Genomic DNA, 21,549 nt, shown 5'->3' with positions numbered 1-21,549 from the left:
GCTGCCTGGGCCCCAGGACCATCCTCTGACCCTCGGCTCCAGGGAGGAGGACCAGGTAAAGAGGGGCTGCTGGGCTCCTCCTGAGAAGGATCCCAAGCTGGGGGACCTCGGACAAGTCAGGGGACCCTCAGGCTTCATTTTCTACACCTGTGCCAATGCCCCCCCAACCCCCTACAGCTTTATGAGTCTCTTTTTTGTTGAGACAGGGTCTCGCTCTGTTGCCCCAGATGGAGTGCAGTGGCACCATCAGGCTCACTGCAGCCTCGACCTCCTGGGCTCAAGCAATTCTCCTGCCTCACGCTCCTGAGTAGCTGGGACCACAGATGCGGGCCACCATGCCTGGGAATCTCCAAGATAAACGCTGCCTGGGTAGCAAGCAATGGGGAAGGAACCCTCCTCCCCCTCCCCTGGTTAGGCCCTGTTTGTCCTTAGAAGCCTTGGCACCAGCTCCCTCCTGTCTCTCAGCTGCCCTCAGGAGAGGAAGGGCTGCTCCCCAGGGGGTCCATGCAGCAGCCCCAGCAGGATGGTTTCTGACAGGGAGGGGCTGGTGAGGAGGGGAAGCCGGGCAGCCTTCCTGGAGGAGGCAGGCCTTACTGGTTGAAGCAGTGGGCGGCAGACAGCAGCCAGCGGTCCCCCACCACGGTTGCTCCGCAGAAGTGCCGGGACCCTTCCTTCAGGCTGACCTGCCAGGGCACCTCCCCGGAGGCAGCTCCGAACCCGCCCACGACCCGGGTGGGCTTCTCCATTGCAGGCCTGGCCCCACATTCTGGAAGGAGGACACAAGACCAGGTCTGGGGATCTTGGCCTGCTCGGGTGGGAGCATCCGGTGGGGTGGTCCCAGGACACCGGTTGCAGCCAGGCCCTGAAGATGCCGCAATCCCTCCCGTTCCACACAAGAAGCTGTGGAGGCTTCAAGGTGTCCGTAGTTTGCCCAAGGTCTTGCAGCAAGTTCGTGGCCTCGCTCGGGGGACAGAAGTTAAGAAAGCAACATACAGCGGCCCAGTCAGCCCGAGGACCCCCCGCAACGGACCCCACCACAGACCCACAGCCCACAAAGCCAGGTTTATGGCCTCCTTGCAAAGACGGGGCTGCACTCCAGGAGACCCATGGGGCGGCTGAGAAAAGGAAGGGTACGATTGTTAGGGGGTTTCGGAACAGAGTGTGGGGTGTAGGTGAACTGAAATGAAGCATGGCCGGGCGCGGTGGCTCATGCCTGTTATCCCAGCACTTTGGGAGGCCAAGGCGGGCAGATCACCTGAGGTCAAGAGTTCGAGACCAGCCTGGCCAACATGGCGAAACCCCGACTCTACTAAAAATACAAAAACTAGCCAAGCATGGTGATGGGCACCTGTAATCCCAGCTATTCAGGAGACTGAGGCAGGAGAATCACTTGAACCGGGAGGTGGAGGTTGCAGTGAGCCAAGATCACACCACTGCACTCCAGCCTGGGTGACAAGAGTGAAACTCCGTCTCAGAAAAAAAAAAAGAAAAAAGGGATGCAACTAACAGTTTTTGGAAACAGAGATATAGTCCTACAAGTTTTCTTTTTTCTTTTTTTTTTCGAGATGGAGTTGTGCTCTTGTTGCCCGGGCTGGAGTGCAGTGGCACCATGTCACCGTATTGGCTCACTGCAACCTCCGCTTCCTGGGTTCAAGTGATTCTCCTGCCTCAGCCTCCCAAGTAGCTGGGATTACAGGTGCCCTCTACCATGCCCAGCTAATTTTTAGTATAGACGGGGTTTTGCCATGTTGGCCAGGCTGGTCTTGAACTCCTGACCTCAAGCGATCTGCCCACCTCTGCCTCCCAAAGTGTGCGATGACAGGCACGAGCCACCGCACCCTGCCAGTCCTACAAGTTGGGTACAAACTATTTGAAAATACAATAGAAAGTATTCCAGACTGGGCGTGGTGGCTCACACCTGTCATCCCAGCATTTTGGGAGGCTGAGGCGGGCAGATGATGAAGTCAGGAGTTCGAGGCCAGCCTGACCAACATGGGGAAACCCCGTCTCGACTAAAAATACAAAAATTAGCCGGGTGTGGTGGCAGGTGCCTGTAATCCCAGCTGTTCGGGAGGCTGAGGCAGGAGAATCACTTGAACCCGGGAGGCGGAGGTTGCAGTGAGCCGAGATCACGCCACTGCATTCCAGCCTGGGCGACGGAGCAAGACTGCATCTCAAAAAAAAAAAAAAAAGTATCCCATTGATAGATCACCATAGTTAACAAGACATGGGCAAGACCTGTGGACAGAAAGATACCATGAGGGTACACCCAACGTAAGATGGGAATAAACGGATACACATGTGACCTTTCCTTGAACAGGAAGATCCAAAATTATGAAGATACTATGACGATATCCATTCTCCCTAAATCAAGATAGGCACGTACATCATCTTCTACCTTTCTGCCCCGAAAATACCTTGTAGCTTAGGAACGGTGACCCAGTCAAGAGGCACGGTGCTGAGGGCCTGCATGGATTTGGTGGGGGTGCTGACCACAGGGCTCTCAGGACTGGTGGGCCAGGCTGTGCTGGGGGCAGCAGGGGCAGGAGCCACCGTGGGGGCCAGAGGCATGCTGGCTTTGGTGGTGGCCTCCAGGATCCAGTCACGTAGCCTGGTGACTCGCGCATAGACCCCTGGACGCCGGGCTTCCGCACACCCGATTCCCCAGCTCACGATGCCAGCCAGAAAGAACCGGCCAGAGGGCTCCTCGCAGACCAGGGGTCCTCCTGAGTCACCCTAGGAAACCAACACACACCCTCAGGATGGGTCGGCAGCAGCCAGTCCAAACACCAGTGCTACGAGGCCCAAGAAGGAGCTCTGAGCTGGGACAGCCAGGACCTCTCTCCACACAAGCTCACGGAGCACCTGGGGCTGATCATTCATATCTCAGAACCTGTTTCCTCTTCTGTGGAGGGAAAAAAAACAAAACCCAAGACAGTTGGACTATAGGATCTCTAAGATGTCTTTCAGTCCTACCTCTGGCAGGCCAAAACGTGACCCAAATAAATAACATCCCCTCCTCTTCTTAACTCAGTAGATCTTTGATAATGTCACCACTTGCTTAGGCTGGCAGTATGGCTGCCACACGGGTGCCTCCATATATCTCACTGGTAGCTGCAGCATTGCTCCCAAAGTGCTCATCTGCTGTCACTCATCCGGCCTCACCATTTTTTACCTTCCCATATCCAGTTCACCCTGACTCTTACATTCTGTGTATCATTTTTTTGTTTGTTTTTGTTTTTGAGACAGAGTTTTGCTCTGTTGACCAGGCTAGAGTGCAATGGCGTGATCTCGGCTCACTGCAACCTCCGCCTCCCAGGTTCAAGCAATTCTCCTGCCTCAGCCTCCCAAGTAGCTGTGATTATAGGCACGCATCACCACGCCCGGCTAATTTCTTGTATTTTTAGTAGAGACGGGGTTTCACCATGTCGGCCAGGCTGGTCTTGAACTCCTGACCTCAAGTGATCTGCCCGCCTCAGCCTCCCTAAGTGCTGGGATGACAGGCGTGAGCCACCGTGCCTGGCCGACTCTTACATTCTTAAACACGAGCCCTCTCATTAGTTCCTAGCATTTTCTCCAGATTCTGGTTTCAATATGGCAATCTAAGCACATGTAGCAGTCTCCCCCATCTTTTCCTCACCCACCAGGCCTTAGAAACAAGAGCAAAGGTATACACAAAAAAGACAGGAATCCACAGCCATGCTTAAAAAATTAGGCAGGAGAGATCCCCGGTTGTGGACCAGAAACCGTGAAGACTCACGAGAGGCTGACAGAGGAAGTGGCAGCCCAGCCCATGTGCAGAAGCTCAAGACAAAAGAGAAAGCTTTCTCAAGAGGACCTGGGTTGGTTGGGGTAGAAAAGGGATTTGGGCAACCACAAAGGATAAATGAGACCAGGAGGTCTTTGGTCCCTTGAAAGGGGACATAGAATCCAAGAAGCACAAACTGTTAATGTCCCTCGCCAAGAGAAAGTGAATAGCAAATATAAGATCACGGCAAGAATTGAGCGACATTTTTAAATTTTCAATTTTGTTTGAGACGGGGTCTCACTCTGTCACTCAGGCTAGAGTACAGTGGCGTGATCTTGGCTTACTGCAACCTCCACCTCCTGGGCTCAAATAATCCTCCCACCTCAGCCTCTCAAGTAGCTGGGACTACAGGCATGCACCACCAAACCCGGCTAATTTTTGTTTTTGTTTTTGTAGAGACAAAGTTTTGCTATGTTGCCCTAACTGGTCTCAAACTCCTGGCCTCAAGCGACCTGGCTGCCTCAGCCTCCCAAAGTACTGGGATTACAGGTGTGAGCCACTGCACCCAGCTTTTCATTCTTAAGCACCAGTTGAGGGATTCCAATCTCCATGAAATAAAGACACTCACTTACAACAGAATAACTTGTGTTTGCCTGAAATACAGTTAACCACAAATATAGAATATAGAAGAAACATAACGGATTAAATTACGATCCTCAGAGAAAAAGGAAAGAAATGGTATCCACGAAACAAGAACAGGACACTGCAAACAAGACCAGGTGGCTGAAAGAAGAAAGAATGAGACACCTTGAAAACAAAAATTATAATTGTCAGCCGGGCATGGTGGCTCACACCTATAATCCTAGCACTTTGGGAGGACAAGGTGGGCAGATCACCTGAAGCCAGGATTTCGAGACCAGCCTGGCCAACATGGCGAAACCCTGTCTTTACTAAAAGTATAAAAATTAGCCAGGCGTGGTGGTGGGCACCTGTTATCCCAGCTACTCGGGAGGCTGAGGCATGAGAATCACTTGAAACTGGGAGGTGAGCCAAGACGGTGCCACTGCACTCCAGCCTGGGTGACAGAGCGAGACAGTGTCTTAATTAATTAAAAATATAAAAATTAGCTAGGTGTGGTGGCGCATGCCTATAATCACAGCTACTCTGGAGGCTGAGGCAGGAGACTCGCTTGAACCTGGGAGGCGGAGGTTGCAGTGAGCTGAGATCACACCACTGCACTCCAGCCTGGGTGACAGAGTGAGACTCCATCTCAAAAAAAAAAAAAAAAAAGAAGAAGAAGAAAAAGAAGGTTCCAGGTATACAGCAGAAGCAGCTTTGGGTGACCCCTGATTTTCTCTTTTTTTTTTTTTTTTTTGAGACAGAGTCTTGCTTTGTCGCCCAGGCTGGAGTGCAATGGCGTGATCTCAGCTCACTGCAACCTCCAGCTCCCAGGTTCAGATGATTCTCCTGCCTCAGCCACCCGAGGAGCTGGGATTACAGGCACCTGCCACCACGCCAGGTTAATTTTTGTATTTTTAGTAGAGACAAGGTTTCGCCATGTTGCTCAGGCTGGTCTCAAACTCCTGACCTCAAGTGATCCACCCGCCTTGGCCTCGCATAGTGCTGGGATTACAGGCGTGAGCCACCGTGCCCAGCCCTGGAACCTTCTTGAGTTGAGCCTGCAGCTCGCTCATGGCCCAGCTGACCACCCAGGGGCAAAAGTCCATGGGGTTCCCATAGACCAACCCTTCCCGTACAGATGGAAAGAATCTGATGCCCAGGGTACGTGCTGGCATCATTCATACAAGAGGTGTTTCTTGGGTGCCACGTTGTATCAGGCCCAGTGCTGGGAACAGTGTCTGTGTCCCCACACAAGTCCCGGTTTGAAGGGCAGCTGGGGGGATTTACACAGGGACCCCATCATAGCCAGGGAGATTACTCAGGGACCCGAGTCTCTGTGGCACGCACCTGGGGCCCACTGGAAGGGAGCAGGGAGCCATGGAGGGCAGAGGACGGAGTGAAGTCAGGTTAGAGCTTCTGGAAGATCCTCTAAGCAGCACCTGCCTCTCAATCCCAACTGCTTTAAAATTCCTCAAGAACGGGCATCCAGATATCTGTGAATCGCCCAGCATTTGAACACGCTCGTGTCTGTGTTTTTCTGGGGTCTGGGGCGTTGGGGGCTCACAGTGGGCATCCAGATATCTGTGAATTGCTCAGCATTTGAACATGCTCGTGTCTATTTCTGTGTTTTTCTGGGGTCTGGGGCATCGGGGGCTCACCTGGCAGGAGTCCACCTTCCCGTCCAGGTAGCCAGCGCACACCATCCTGTCAGTGAGTGAGTGGCCGTACAGGCTGGCACACAGTGCCTGGTCCAGCAGCTCCACAGTGGCTTTCTGCAGCACCTCTGGCTTGACCACTGGCCCAATGGGGAGAGAAAAGCAGGGTGAGAGTGCCAGAGCCCTGGCAGCCACTTTGAGCTGGGAGGCTGAAGGACAGCTCCTCTCCGAGCCTCCCTCAGTCTCCCCAGCTCCAAGCATGGCCACCTACAATACCTGGCTCTGAAACTGCAACAGGTAAACACCCCACCTGGTAACACTCTCTGCCTGGACAAGGAAGAGGCATCAGACTTAACACCCCCAGCCTGAAGTTCTCATCTCCCTTCCGCAAGCTCCACCCCTCAGCATTCCCCATCTCAGGGATCTCAGGCCCCTCATTCCAGGTCCACAGTCCTCAAATTCCAAGTTGGCCTCAAGTCAGCCCCCAAAATACACAGAATCAGCCCATCTCACGCCCATCATTGCCCGGGTCATTATAGCTGTTCCCCACTCACTTCTCTTACTCTGGTCCCACCCCACTGAAATCCATTCCCAACCCGGCAGCCAGCACCACCCTTGCTAAATATTAAATCAGTCACATCAACCCCTGCCCTGCTGTCCTCCCACCCCAGGGCCTTTGCACATGCTGTTCCCGCTGTCTGAAATGCTTGTCCCTGCAGAATTTGCCTGACTTGCTCCTTCATCTCCTCTCTCCAGGAGGCATCTCCTGACCTCCCTATTTAAAGCTGCAGCTGCCACCCCCACCTTATTTTTCTCCACTGGATTCATTTCCCTCTGTCAGTCATCTTGTGGCTGATTGACAACCCCCTAGAACTACACCACCCAATATAGTAGCCACTGGCCACAGGTGACTATTTAGATGTGCATTTTAATACATTAAGATCAATTTTTTTGGCCGGGTGAGGTGGCTCACACCTGTAACCCCAACACTTTGGGAAGCCGAGGCAGGAAGATCACGAGGTCAGCAGATCAAGACCAGCCCGGCCAACATGGTGAAACTTTGTCTCTACTAAAAAATACAAAAATAAAGTTGCCGGGTGTGGTGGTGCGTGCCTATAGTCCCACTACTCGGAGGCTGAGGCAAGAGAATCGCTTGAACCTGGAGGCGGAGGCTGCAGTGAGCAGAGATCGCACCACTGCACTCCAGCCTTGGCAACAAGAGCAAAACTCCATCTCAAAAAAAAAAAAATCACAGTAGCATCGATGATGGGTTATAAATATATCTTAGCAAGCAGTGGAATTCGTGAATACAGAATCAGAGAATAATGCAGACCCACTGTGTTTTTCTGCATTATTATTATTATTACTATTATTATTATTATTATTATTTTGAGACGGAGCCTCCCACTGTCACCCAGGCTGGAGTCCAGTGGTGCGATCTTGGCTCAGTGCAACCTCCATCTCCTGGGTTCAAGCAATTCTCCTGCCTTAGCCTCCTGAGTAGCTGGAATTATAGGTGCGCACCACCATGCCTGGCTAATTTTGTGTGTGTGTGTGTATTTTTTAGTAGAGACGGGTTTTCACTATGTTGGCCAGGCTGGTCTCGAACGCCTGACCTCGTGATCCACCCGCCTCGGCCTCCCAAAGTGCTGGGATGACAGGCGTGAGCCACCGCACCCGGCCCTTTTCTGCGTTATTTGCCCGCCTGCCTGCCTGAGCTCACTTGCAGGCCGAGGAAGATGCTTACGGAAGTCCTCCTTGAGGTAGCCCCAGCCTGAGATCAGGCACTTCTTGCTGGGTGGGAAGATGTGTGTGGCAGCCGGGAGGCACACGGGCTGGATGTGCCGGCCGAAAGGCAGAGGGCTGGTCAGCTCCAGCACCGCCACGTCGAAGTCAGCCGTGTCCGCGTTGTACAGGGGGTGCTTGACGATCTGGGCCACCCGGGCCCGTACGGTGCTGGCCTCCGAGCCGCTGAGGTAGGTCGCACCCACGTAGGCCACCCACTCCGTCGGGTCTTGGAACCTGCAGGAGCAAACCCCAGCTCAGAGGCACGAGGGTCAGAGCCGTCGGGGGAGGCAGACGGGACACTCGCCTTGGGTGCAAAATGTAAGGGGTATCCCCCCACATTAATATTTATTAATAGTATTTATAAAAATCAGGCCAGACACAGTGGCTCATGCCTGTAATCCCACATTTTTGGAGGCTGAAGCGGGAGGATCACCTGAGCCCAGGAGTTCAAGACGAGCCTGGGCAACATAGCGAAATGCAGTCTTTAAAAGCAACAAAAAACAGGCCGGGCGCGGTAGCTCATGCCTGTAATCCCAGCACTTTGGGAGGTTGAGGCGGGTGGATCACGAAGGCCGGAGTTCAAGACCAGCCTGGCCAAGATGGTGAAACCCCATCTCTACTAAAAATACAAAAATTAGCCGGGCATGGTGATGGGCGCCTGTAATCCCAGCTACTCAGGAGGCTGAGGCAGAGAATTGCTTGAACCCAGAAGGTGGGAGGTTGCAGTGAGCTGATATTGTGCCACTGCACTCCAGCTTGGGCAACAGAGCAAGACTCTGTCTCAGAAAAAAATATATATATATTAGCTGGGTGTGGCGATGTGCACCTGTGGTTCCAGCTACTCAGGAGGCTGAGGTAGGAGGATTGCTTGAGCCTGGGAGGTTGAGGCTGTCATGAGCTATAGTGAGCTATCACTGTACCACTGCACTCCAGCCTGGGCAACAGGCAACCTGTCTAAAAAAAAAAAAAAAAAAAAATCACAGGTGCAGGAGAATGCATGATGCATGAAGTATCAACATTTTTGTTTTGTTTTGTTTTTTTGAGACAGAGTCTCACTCTATCTCCCAGACTGGAGTGCAGTGGCGTGATCTCAGCTCACTGCAACTTCCACCTCCCTGGTTCAAGTGATCCTCGTGCCTCAGCCTCCCAAGTAACTGGGATGACAGGTTTGCGCCCCCTATGCCCGACTAATTTTTTTGTGTGTTTTTAGTAGAGACAAGCTTTCACCATGTTGGCCAGGCTGGTCTCAAACTCCTGACCTCAAGTGATCCCCCCGCCTCAGCCTCCCAAAGTGCTGGGATTACACTCATGAGCCACAAGCTCACCATAGCCTGTCCAAGTATCAACATTTTAAACAAAGACAGGATGAGACAGAGTTGGGATTAGGGTGAGGGGAGCCAGCCATGAGCCTTGGGCACAAAATTTAAAGAGTTGCCAAAAATCTCAGCCATCGAGATAAATGATATCGAGTCGGGTGCAGTGGCTTACACCTGTAATCCCAGAACTTTGGGAGGCAGAGACGGGCAGATCACTTGAGGCCAGGAGTTCGAGACCAGCCTGGCCAACATGGCAAAACTACGTCTCTACTAAAAATACAAAAATTAGCCAGCCATGGTGGTGGGTGCCTGTAATCCCAGCTACTCGGGAGGCTGAGGCAGGAGAATCGCTTGATCCCGGGAGGTGGAGGTTACAGAGAGCCAAAACTGCACCACTGTACTCCAGCAGGGCGACAGAGTGAGACTCTGTCTCAAAAAAAAAAAAAAAAAAAAAAAGGATAATATCACGACACAATATTTTAAAAAATCAAAGTGAATGCAAAAAATGTCCACAATGAGCAAAACATCAACAAAATGTCATTGGTCACCGAGGAGTCCAAGTCAAAACCACAGGGAGATGCTACTTCACACCCACTGGTATGGCTACTCTCAAAAGAACAGCAAGTGGGCTGGGCACGGTGGCTCACGCCTGTAATCCCAGCACTTTGGGAGGCCGAGGTGGGCGGATCACCTGAGGACAGGAGTTCCAGACCAGCCTGGCCAACATGGCGAAAAACTGTCTCTACTAATTATACAAAAAAAAAAATTAGCCAGGCATGGTTGCGCGCACCTGTAGTCCCAGCTACTTGGGAGGCTGAGGCAAGAGAATTGCTTTATCCCAGGAGGTGGAGGTTGCAGTGAGCTGAGATCGCACCACTGCACTCCAGCCAGGGCGACAGACTGAGACTCTGTCTCAAAAGAAAAAATAAAATAAAATAAAATAAAGAGGCTGGGTGCAGTGGCTCACGCCTGTAATCCCAGCACTTTGGGAGGCCGAGGCGGGCGGATCACGAGGTCAGGAGTTCGAGACCATCCTGACTAACATGGTGAAACCCCGACTCTACTAAAAATACAAAAAAAAATTAAATTAGCTGGGCGTGGTGGCGGGCACCTGTAGTCCCAGCTACTCGGGAGGCTGAGGCAGGAGAATGGCGTGAACCCGGGAGGTGGAGCTTGCAGTGAGCCGAAATCATGCCACTGCACTCCAGCCTGGGTGACAGAGCAAGACTCTGTCTCAAAAAAAAAAAAAAGAAAGAAAGAAAGAAAAGAGGCCAGGCACGATGGCTCACACCTGTAATCCCAGCACTTTGGGAGGCCAAGGCAGGCAGATCACAAGGTCAGGAGATTGAGACCATCCTGGCTAACACGGTGAAACCCCGTCTCTACTAAAAATACAAAAGGCGTGGTGGCGGGCACCTGTAGTCCCAGCTACTCGGGAGGCTGAGGCAGGAGAATGGCGTGAACCCAGGAGGCGGAGCTTGCAGTGAGCCGAGATCGCACCACTGCACTCCAGCCTGGACAACAGAGCGAGATTCTGTCTCAAAAAAAAAAAAAAAAAGAATGCCCTCAGATTCAACAACAGCAAAAGCAAGAAAGAAAGGAAAAGAAAAAATTACTTCCAAGGGCTCTAAGGAAACCAGAAGTGACGTCCCTAGTGCACGAGGGAAGGCAGGAGAAATACAGAGGGTTCGGGTTTGGTGCTTCGGGATGGGGGCTTACTCATTGAAGCAGTGAGCGGCAGACACCAGCCACCTGGCGTTGATGATGGCGGCCCCACAGAAGTGCTCCTTGTTCTCTCGAAGGCTGGCTTGCCACGGAAACTCCCCCGGGGACGCTTCCACGCCGCCCACGATCCTGCCAGCCATCCTCCAGGCAGGCTGCAAGCCACACTCTGCAAGACAGCAGGTCACCAGCCAGGACCCCACGAAGGCAGGACCTTACCCTGAACTCCCAGAACATACATCTCTGAGTCTCTCATCTACAGTCTGTAGGTTCAAAGAGATGTTTGGGGGCCCCTCCTTGGCTTCCCTGACTCTTCTGGGGTCTCCCCATCCCTCCCTCTTCAGCTCCTCGGCTGCCCCATCCTGGCACGTAGGTCAAGCATCCAAGGTCACGTGCACCAGTGAGTGGCAGAGAAAGGTCTCTATCTTAGCTGTGGGTAAGGGGTGATGACCCCACGTACATGTTTGTATAGGATATTGTGTCTCTCTGCTTATTTAGTCTACTTTTATGTCCTTCGCAAAATTTTGTAATTCTATAATTATATATAATAATTATTATCACGGGCATGGCACGTTTGTAAGTTTAGTCTTTGATATTTCTTTTTTTTTTTTTTTTGAGATGCAGTCTCGCTCTGTTGTCCAGGCTGGAGTGCAGTGGCGTGATCTCAACTCACTGCAAGCTCCGCCTCCCAGGTTCAAGGGATTCTCCTACCTCAGCCTCCTGAGTAGCTGGGATTACAGGCGCCCGCAACCACACCTGGCTAATTTTTTGTACTTTTAGTAGAGCCGGGGTTTCACCAAATTGACCAGGCTGGTCTCGAACTCCTGACATCAAGTGATCTGCCTGCCTCGGCGTCCCAAAGTGCTGGGATTACAGGCCTGAGCCACGGCATCTGGCCTAGTCTTGATATTTTATTTTTTGTCACTACTGATCATGAAAGATATTTTTTCCTTTGTATCTTGTAACTTATTATTACTGTATAAAGCAAAATGACAGCTTTTTTTTTGAGACAGAGTTTTGCTCTGTAGCCCAGGCTGGAGTACAGTGGCGTGATCTTGGCTCACTGTAACCTCCACCTCCCAGGTTCAAGGGATTCTCCTGCCTCAGCCTCCCAAAGTGCTGGGATTACAGGCGTGAGCCACTGCACCCAGCCTTTATTTTAAATAGCTTTTTAGTCAATTTCTTGATTCATTTTATTTTACTCTTTCAGCTTCTCTCCTTCTGTTTGGATATTGATTTATTTTAGACAGACAATGATTTCAAATGAATTAAGGTTTTCCTCTTCCTTTTCAATACTTAAACTGCTGTCCTTACCTTATTACATGGGCTAGTATTGCTATAAAAACATTGGCTACTCTTCCAGCATTTTATTTATTTTTGAGACAAGGTCTCACTCTATTATCCAGGCTGGACAGTGCAGTAGCGCAATCATAGCTCACTGCAGCCTCAATCTCCTGGGCTCAAGCAATCCTTCCACCTCAGCCTCCTGAGTAGCTGGGGCCACAGGCGCCCACCACCACGCTGGCTAATTTTTTTTTCTTTTTTTTCTTTTTTTTTTTTTGAGACAGAGTCTCGCTCTGTCGCCAGGCTGGAGTGCAATGGCGTGATCTTGGCTCACTGCAAGCTCCACCTCCCGGGTTCACGCCATTCTCCTGCCTCAGCCTCCCAAGTAGCTGGGACTACAGGCGCTCACCACCATGCCCGGCTAATTTTTTGTATTTTTAGTAGAGAGGGGGTTAGGGGGTTTCACCATGTTAGCCACGATGGTCTTGATCTCCTGACCTCGTGATCCGCCTGCCTCAGCCTCCCAAAGTGCTGGGATTACAGGTGTGAGCCACTGTGCCTGGCCAATTTTTTTTTTTTTTTTTTTAGTAGAGATGGGGGTCTCACTATATTGTCCAGGCTGGTCTCAAACTCCTGGCCTCAATTGATCCTCCTGCCTTGGCCTCCCAAAGTGCTGGGATGACAGGTGTGAGCCACCGCACCCTGCTAATCTCTTCCGGCATTTTAATTGTCTCTTTCCGTTGCTCACATCCCTGTGGCCACGCCCCACTGCTTATAGGACAAAGCCCCAGTTCCTGGTATTCAAGACCTCCCAGGCTGTGGCCACAACCTCTGTTTTCAGCCTGATATCTTCTCCCTCCTCTCCCCTGGCTTCTTCCCATCACACACCTGCACTTTTCCTTTACTCTGCTGTTTGCTCATGGTTCTCCCCATACCATGGGTGCCCCTTTCTTTTCTCTGCCCAGCCCCCATAAATGCCAGGCCTGTGTGCCCGAGTGAAATAAGCACAGTGACCATAGACCAGAGCCAGCAGCTGACCCTGGAAAAGGAAAGGGGCCCAGAGACCAGGCCGGACAGGCAGACTGACCGCAGTGCACCTCGTCGGACCCATCGGAGCAGTCCTCCTGGTCGTCACACTCTGGGTTCACCTTGGTCACACACTGGCTGTTCCCGCAGGAAAAGGAGTTCCCTGGACAGCGGCCTGAGGACAGAAAAGAACCGACTTTCTGACCTCATGCTACATCTCCTGGTTGGAGTAAGGCACCATGCTATACTTAGTACCACCAGGGTACGGAAACGTGGAAACTCTCTCTCTCTCCTTTTTTTTCTCCTTTTCCTTGTTTTTATTTTTGTTTTTGAGACAGGGTCTAGCTCTGTTACCCAAACGGGAGTGCAGTGGTGCAAACACAGCTCACCGCAGCCTCTAACTCCAGGTTCAAGCAATCCTCCTGCCTCAGCCTCCTGAGTAGTTGGGACCACAGGTGCACACCACCAACCCAGGCTATTTATTTTATTTATTTATTTTTATTTTATTTATTTATTTTATTTTATTTTATTTTTTGAGACAGAGTTTCGCTCTTGTTGCCCAGGCTGGAGTGCAATGGCACGACCTTGGCTTACTGCAACCTCCGCCTCCCTGGTTGAAGCGATTCTCATGCCTCAGCCTCCCGAGTAGCTGGGATTACAGGCACGCGCCACCACGCCCAGCTAATTTTGTATTTTTAGTGAGATGGGGTTTCTCCATGTTGTTCAGGCTGCTCTCGAACTCCTGACCTCAGGTGATCCACCCACCTCGGCCTCCCAAAGTGCTGGGATTACAGGTATGAGCCAGTGTGCCCGGCCTTATTTATTATTTTTTAAGACACAGTTTCACTCTGTCACCCAGGCTGGAGTGCGGTGGCGCGATCTCAGTTCACTGCAGCCTCTGCCTCCTGGGTTCAAGCAATCCTCCTTCCTCAGCCTCCCAAGTAGCTGAGAGTACAGGCAATACGCCACTATGCCCGGCTAATTTTTATTATTTTTATAATAATTTTAAAAATTATTTTTGGCCTTTTTTTATTATTATTTTTGTAGAGACAGGGTCTCGCTATGTTGTCCAGCCTGGTCTCAAACTCCTGGCCTCAAGTGATCCTCCTGCCTCAGCCTCCCAAAGTGCTGGGATGACAGATGTGAGCCACCGCGCCCAGCCTTGTTCCAGTGATTCCTTCACTTCCTTGAAATGAGTCTTAGGAAACCTCTGCCAGTAACTGCAATCAGAGAAAAGGCCAGAGAGAAAAACATACCTGATTTGAACTCCCTTTCTGCCAAGGGTCCCTTATGTCTCCCTGCAAAAAAACAGAGAAGATAGAAGCTCACGGAATAAGCAGTAAAACCCTTTGAACACATCCTATTGGCCGGGTGCGGTGGCTCACACCTGTAATCCCAGCACTTTGGGAGGCTGAGGCGGGTGGATCACTTGAGGTCAGGAGTTACAGACCAGCCTGGCCAACATGGTGAAACCCTGTCTCTACTAAAAATACAAAAATTAGACGGGTGTGGTGCCGGGCGCCTGTAATCCCAGGTACTCGGGAGGCTGAGGCAGGACAATCGCTTGAACCCGGGAGGCAGAGGTTGCAGTGAGCCGAGATCACACCATTGTACTCCAGCCTGGGCGACAGAGCGAGACTCCATCTCAAAAAAAAGGAAAAAGAAAGAAAATGTCCTATTGCAGGCAGGTCGTGGAGTAAAGTGAGCAGCTGCCTTGTCCACCCTGGCGTCACTTAAATTCTGCCTTCAATCAGCGAGGATGAAATCCACTTCAACACCGATCCTCAGTCTCACTTGCCCCACGGGGAGCACTCACCAGCCCCAGGGCTCGGACGGCCACCAAACTGCACAGGGCCTGGAACCTCCCTATCACCAAGGGAAGTTCTGTGAACGCTGGAGCAGAGGTTATTAAGACCTCGACCAGCATGTGACGGTTGGTGGGGAGGGAACCATAAATGTCCTGCATGTCAAGGTCAAGGTGACTTTTTTTTTTTTTTGAGACGGAGTCTCGCTCTGTCGCCCAGGCTGGAGTGCAGTGGCGCGATCTCGGCTCACTTCAAGCTCCGCCTCCTGGGTTCATGCCATTCTCCTGCCTCAGCCTCCCAAGCAGCTGGGACTACAGGCGCCCGCCACCACACCTGGCTGATTGTTTGTATTTTTAGTAGAGACAGGGTTTCACCGTGTTAGCCAGGATGGTCTTGATCTCCTGACCTCGTGATCCGCCCACCTCGGTCTCCCAAAGTGCTGGGATTACAGGCGTAAGCCACCGCGCCCGGCCATTTTTTTTTTTTTTAAGACAGAGTCTCGCTCTGTTACCCAGGCTACAATGCAGTGGTGCTATCTTGGCTCACTGCAACCTCCACCTCCACCAGGTTTAAGCAATTCTCCTGCCTCAGCCTCCCAAGTAGCTGGGATTATAGGCACCCGCCACCATGCCCGGCTAATTTTTTTATTTTTAGTAGAGATGGGGTTTCACCATGTTGGCCCGGCTGGTCTCAAACTCCTGACCTCAGGTGATCCACCCACCTCGGCCTCCCAAAGTGCTGGGATTACAGGCATGAGCCACCACACCTGGCAACAAATCTTTAACAATGGTCTGAACTTGCATCTGACTCTCCAATCATGACCTGCTGCACCGTACAATTTTTTTATTTTTTAAAACCAGGTGCATACAAAATCATGCACTGTATAATTTTATTTTTTATTTTTATTAACTTTTTTTTTTGAGATGGAGTCTCACTCTGTCACCCAGGCTGGAGGGCAGTAGTGCAACCCTGGCTCACTGCAACCTCCGCCTCCCGGGTTCCAGCAATTCTCCTGCCTCAGCCTCCTGAGCAGCTGGGATTACAGGCACGTGCCACCACACCCAGCTCATTTTTGTATTTTTAGTAGAGACGGGGTTTCGCCATGTTGGCCAGGCTGGTCTCGAACTCCTGATCTGAAGTGATCAGCCCACCTTGGCCTCCCAAATTGCTGGAATTACAGGCATGAGACACCACACCCGGCCTTCCATACAATTGTATTAGAGTGTAGCATTTATCCTTAATTCTACAGTAGGGGGTTGGCCAACTACGGCCATGGGCCAAATCCAGCCCACTGCTTGTTATTTTTAATAAGTTTTATTGGTAAACAGCCACACCTATTCATTTATGTATTGTCTGTGGCTACTTTTGTGATACAAATAACAGAGCTGAGTGCTTGTCACAGAAACCCAACGGACCACAAAGATGAAAATATTAACTGGGCACAGTGGCTCACACCTATAATCCCAGCACTTTGGGAGGCCAAGGCAGGAGGATCACCTGAGGTCAGGAGTCCAAGACCAGCCCAGTACACATGGTGAAACCCCATCTCACTAAAAATACAAAAATTAGCCGGGCATGGTGGTGCGTGCCTGTAATCCCAGCTACTCAGGAGTGAGTCGGGAGCTACTGAGGCAGGAAAATTGCTTGAACCTGGGAGGCAAAAGTTGCAGTGAGCCAAGACTTCATTATTGCACTCCAGACTGGGCAACAGAGTGAGACCCTGTCTCAAAAATAAAAAAAAAAATGGAAAAGAAAAGAGAAGACAAGACAACACAACACAACACTCTGGCTCTTTACAGAACAAGATGGCTGACCCCTGGTCCACACCATTAAGGCAAAGGCAATGTCAGTTTTTACATTTGTTTGTTTGTTTTTGAAACGAAGTTTCACTCTTTTTGCCCAGGCTGGAGTGCAATGGCACGATCTCGGCTCACTGCAACCTCCGCCTCCCAGGTTGAAGCGGTTCTCCTGCCTCAGCCTCCTGTGTAGGTAGGATTACAGGTGCACACCACCACGCCCAACTGATTTTTGTATTTTTAGTACAGATGGGGTGTTGGCCAGGCTGGTCTCAAACTCCTGACCTCAGGTGATCCACCCGCCTCGGCCTCCCAAAGTGCTGGGATTACAGGCATGAGCCACCACACCCGGCCAGTTTGTTTTCTTTTTATGGGAAGGGGTGGTTATCAAAATATATCTTGCAGCGCCTGCCCCACTCCAGCCTCCTCGTGATGGGGTTTCAGTCTCGGCTGCCCACTCACCTGTGAGCTCGGCCGACACAATTGTGCCATAGGCAGCCAGGGAGATGCCGTGCTCCCGCAGCCTTGCCCGGATCCCTCGCTGCAATAGCTCCTCCTCCAGGCCCAGGCTCAGCGTCTGGAGGGGTCGCAGCAGAAAGTGCAGCTGGAAATGTACGAGGACACTGGAGTTCCCATCCCTACAGGTATGGAGGAGAGGCCCTTGGAGAGGGAGGGGCTCTGCCCTGCTGGAATCTTCTGGAATCTTCTAGAATCTTCCAAACTTTTCTGGAATCTTCCAGAAACTCCCAGATGTCCACCAAGTTTCCTTCACCCACTGGAAGCTCCAACTCACCTGTAATTCAGCACCGAGCAACCCACGCAGCTTGCCTCTAACTCTGTCTTCTGAAAACTACTTACAAACTGCAATAGAAACAAGAATATCAAATGTTGAGACCCACAGCATGGGCACCCCGGCACTGCAGAGGCCTGTCAGGTGTTGGAGGGAGCTGGAGAAGGGGTTGGTTCCATGGGAAAGCATTTCCTTTTATTAATTTAAATTTTTATCTATATGTACGTATGTACGTATGTATGTATGTATTTTGAGACAAGAGTCTTGCTCTGTCACCCAGGCTGGAGTGCAGTAGCGCAATCTCCACTCACTGCAACCTCCGCCTCCCAGGTTCAAGCGATTCTGCTGCCTCAGCCTCCCAAGAAGCTGGGATTACAGGTGCCCGCCACCACGCCCAACTAATTTTTTGTATTTTTAGTAGAAATGGGGTTTCACTATGTTGGCCAGGCTGGTCTCGAACTCCTGACCTTGTGATCCGCCTGCCTTGGCTTTCCACAGTGCTGGGATTACAGTTGTGCGCCACCACGCCCAGACTTACGTTTTATTTTTAAATTTATTATTGTTATTATTATTTTGAGACAGAGTCTTGCTCTGTCGCCTGGGGTGGAGTGCAGTGGCACGATCTCGGCTCATTGCAACTTCCGCCTCTCAGGTTCAAGCAATTCTCCTGCCTCAGCCTCCCAAGTAGCTGGGATTACAGGCACACACCACCATGCGTGGCTAACGTTTTGTATTTTTTAGTAGGGACAGGGTTTCACTATGTTGGCCAGGCTGGTCTTGAACTCCTGACCTCGTGATCCGCCCACCTCAGCCTCCCAAATTAGCCGGGCATGGTGGTGTGTGCCTGCACTCCCAGCTACTCAGGAGGCTGAGGTGGGAGGATTGCTTGAGCCCAGGAGGCGTCACAGGCGTGAGCCACCACGCCCAGCCTATTTTTAAAAATTATAATTTTTTGAGATGGAGTCTCATTCGGTCACCCAGGCTGGAGTGCAATGGCACGACCTCGGCTCACTGCAACTTCTGCCTCCTGGGCTCAGGCAATCCTCCCACCTCAGCCTCCCGAGTAGCTGAGACTACAGGCACACACCACCACGCCCCGTTGATTTTTGTGTTTTTAGTAATGATGGGATTTTGTCATGTTGCTCAGGCTGGTCTCAAACTCCTGACCTCAGGTGATCCACTCTCCTCGGCCTCCCAAAGTGCTGGGATTACAGATGTGAGCCACCCACCATGCCCGCCTGGAGTGCTGTTTTTAATACGTGATTGCTGATGTGGTCACACGTCTGTTTCTCTTCGAATAAAATGGAAAACATTATTTTTTCATTGAGATATAATTCACTGTGTCCTGTGTCCAAGCCTGGCCCCTTTTCCTGGCTAAGTCATACTCCAGTGTGTGCATAGCCACGCTGTGTTTCCCTGTTCATCCTAGGTGGTGGGTGCCTGTAACCCTGGCTACTCAGGAGGCTGAGACAGGAGAATCGCTTGAACCCGGGAGGCAGAGGTTGCAGTGAGCCATGATCCTGCCACTGCACTCCAACCTGGACAACAGAGCAAGACTCTGTCTCAAAAAAATAAAATAAAATACCTTCCCCCAGCTGTGCATGAGGGCTCTGATTCCCCTTTAGAATAAAATGTAAAACTCTAAATGTGGCAGATTGGGTACGGTGACTCACGCCTGTAATCCCAGCACTTTGGGAGGCCGTGGAGGGAAGATCATTTGAGGTCAGGAGTTCAAGACCATCCTGTCCTACATGGTGAAACCCCGTCTCTACTAAAAATACAAAAATCAGCTGGACATGGTGGCGTGCACCTGTAATCCCAGCTACTCGAGAGGCTGAGGCAGGAGAATCGCTTGAACCTGAGCAGCGGAGGTTGCAGTGAGCCGAGATCATTCCACTGCACTCCAGCCTGGGTGACAGAGTGAGACTCCGTCTCAAGAAAAAAAAGAAAAAAAAAAAACCTCTAAATGTGGCCTAAAGTCCCATGTGAGTGTGTCCTCAGTGGATACAGCTCTGCCTTGCAGGTATCTGCCTTGGCCACCTGGCCTGGCCTCCCGGTCTCACAGCCTCCACCTCAGCTTCGTTGCCTGTGGCCTGCCTCCCTCCCACACGGAAAGCACCTCCAGGTCAAAGCCCCCGGCCACCCGCTCTTCCTCCCTGGCCCCCAAACACAGACCATCCTCACCAGTGCCTCCAGGGTGGGCGTCAGCGTGCGGTGATAGTCCGAGGTCTCCCGCCGCAAACTGCTGGTCCACCGGATTCCCCGCAGCTCGGCCGTGTGGTCCACGTGGAAGCCCTGTATAGAGAGGAAGGCTGGGGACGAGACCAGGGCCTGTGAGAGAGCCCACCTTTGGGGGCTCAGGGCTCCGCTGAGCTGCCACCCAGGCCCTGCCCTGTCTGCACCCACACACCCTGGTGGTCACTCGTGACACGCAGTGGGCTGGTCGACGCCCCTGTGATAGCCCTGAATAGCTACTCACAGGGCTCTCCCTCAATTCCCAAAAGCATCCTGGTTTGGAGCTGAATTCTACTACAGCCACCCACTCGGAGGTCCCCAGGTACAGCACAAGGTGGATGAGTGCCAAGTGAGCCCCAGATGCCCCCGTGTTTTCCTCGAAGGCAGAAAGAGGTCCTGCTCATGCCTGTCTCCCATGCAGTGCCTGGCCCAGGATCTGAGCTGACTTCAGGGCGTAACCTCTGGAATGGCATCAGGAGACGGTGAAATGACAGTCCCCGCCTCCTACGGCAGGGGCATGAGCACAGCCAGAGGCCATCAGGACTCTCCGGCCACAGTCCCATGAGGTCATCTTCAAAAACCACTGGTTGGTTTGTGTTTGTTTGAGACAGAGTCTCGCTCCGTCACCCAGGCTGGAGTGCAGTGGCGCGATCTCGGCTCACTGCAAGCTGCGCCTCCCGGGTTCATGCCATTCTCCTGCCTCAGCCTCCCAGGTAGCTGGGACTACAGGCGCCCGCCCCTGCGCCCGGCTAATTTTTTTGTATTTTTAGTAGAGACGGGATTTCACTGTGTTAGCCAGGATGGTCTCTATCTCCTGACCTCGTGATCCACCCTCCTCGGCCTCCCAAAGTGCTCGGATTACAGGCGTGAGCCACCACACCCGGCCTGTTTGTTTTGAGACAGAGTTTTGCTCTTGTTGCCCACGCTGGAGTGCAATGGCATGATCTCGCCTCACTGTAACCTCCGCCTCCCGGGTTCAAGCGATTCTTCTGCCGCCTCAGCCTCCGGAGTAGCCGAGATTACAGGCATGCACTACCATACCCAGCTAGTACAGATGGGGTTTCTCCATGTTGGCCAGGCTGGTCTCAAACTCCCGACCTCAGATGATCCGCCAGCCTTGGCTTCCCAAAGCGCTGGGATTAACAGGCATGAGCCACCGCGCCCAGCCTTGTTTGTTTTGAGATAGGGTCTCACTCTGTCACCCAGGCTGGAGTGCAGTGGTGTTTTCTCGGCTCGCTGCAACCTCCATCTCCCGGATTCAAGCGATCCTCCTGCCTCAGCCTCCTGCCTCAACCTCCTGAGTAGCTGGGATTACAGGCGTGGACCACCACACCTGGCTAGTTTTTTTGTATTTTTAGTACAGACTGGATTTCACCATGTTGGCCAGGCTGCTCTGGAACTCCTGACCTCAGGTGATCCACCCGCCTTGGCCTCCCGAAGTGCTGAGATTACAGGTGTGAGCCACTGCACCCAGCGTTAATTTTTGTATTTTTAGCAGAGATGGGGTTTCGCCACATTAGCCAGGCTGGTCGGGAACTCCTGACCTCAGGTGATCTGCCCGCCTCAGCCTCCCACAGTGCCGGGATGACAAGCGTGAGCCACCACGCCCAGCAGAAAGCACTGGTTTTTAGCTGTTGGCTGTGTTGTGTCCAAAGTACAAAGTACAGCAAAAATAATAGTCATAAAAAATTCCTATGCTGATGCAAGCAGCAGCAGAAAAAAATCTAAATAAAAACTACGAGAGCAACCACAGAAACCATGAG

General features: G+C 51.9%; 1 protein-coding gene across 2 annotated transcripts in view; it reads right to left on the bottom strand.

The window, feature by feature from the left end:
- TMPRSS9 (transmembrane serine protease 9) overlaps positions 1–21,549 on the bottom strand; it is a 66,853-nt gene that overhangs the window by 9,628 nt on the left and 35,676 nt on the right. The window contains exons 3-12 of one of the 2 annotated variants that reach the window (XM_016934650.3): positions 19,736–19,863; positions 17,555–17,622; positions 17,224–17,399; positions 14,417–14,458; positions 13,222–13,335; positions 10,848–11,019; positions 7,772–8,046; positions 6,028–6,164; positions 2,418–2,736; positions 595–766 (exon numbers count right to left, since the gene is read on the bottom strand). In XM_016934650.3, coding sequence (XP_016790139.2) covers positions 595–766; positions 2,418–2,736; positions 6,028–6,164; positions 7,772–8,046; positions 10,848–11,019; positions 13,222–13,335; positions 14,417–14,458; positions 17,224–17,399; positions 17,555–17,622; positions 19,736–19,863 — 1,603 coding nt within the window. The remainder of the gene's footprint in view (positions 1–594; positions 767–2,417; positions 2,737–6,027; positions 6,165–7,771; positions 8,047–10,847; positions 11,020–13,221; positions 13,336–14,416; positions 14,459–17,223; positions 17,400–17,554; positions 17,623–19,735; positions 19,864–21,549) is intronic. The other variant, XM_063800456.1, reaches the window with a different exon arrangement.

The sequence above is a fragment of the Pan troglodytes genome, chromosome 20, assembly GCF_028858775.2.
Source record: "Pan troglodytes isolate AG18354 chromosome 20, NHGRI_mPanTro3-v2.0_pri, whole genome shotgun sequence".
Taxonomy (NCBI): Eukaryota; Metazoa; Chordata; class Mammalia; order Primates; family Hominidae; genus Pan; species Pan troglodytes.
Note: the sequence above shows the minus strand (reverse complement) of the source record. Positions and strands in the feature narration are given on the sequence as shown.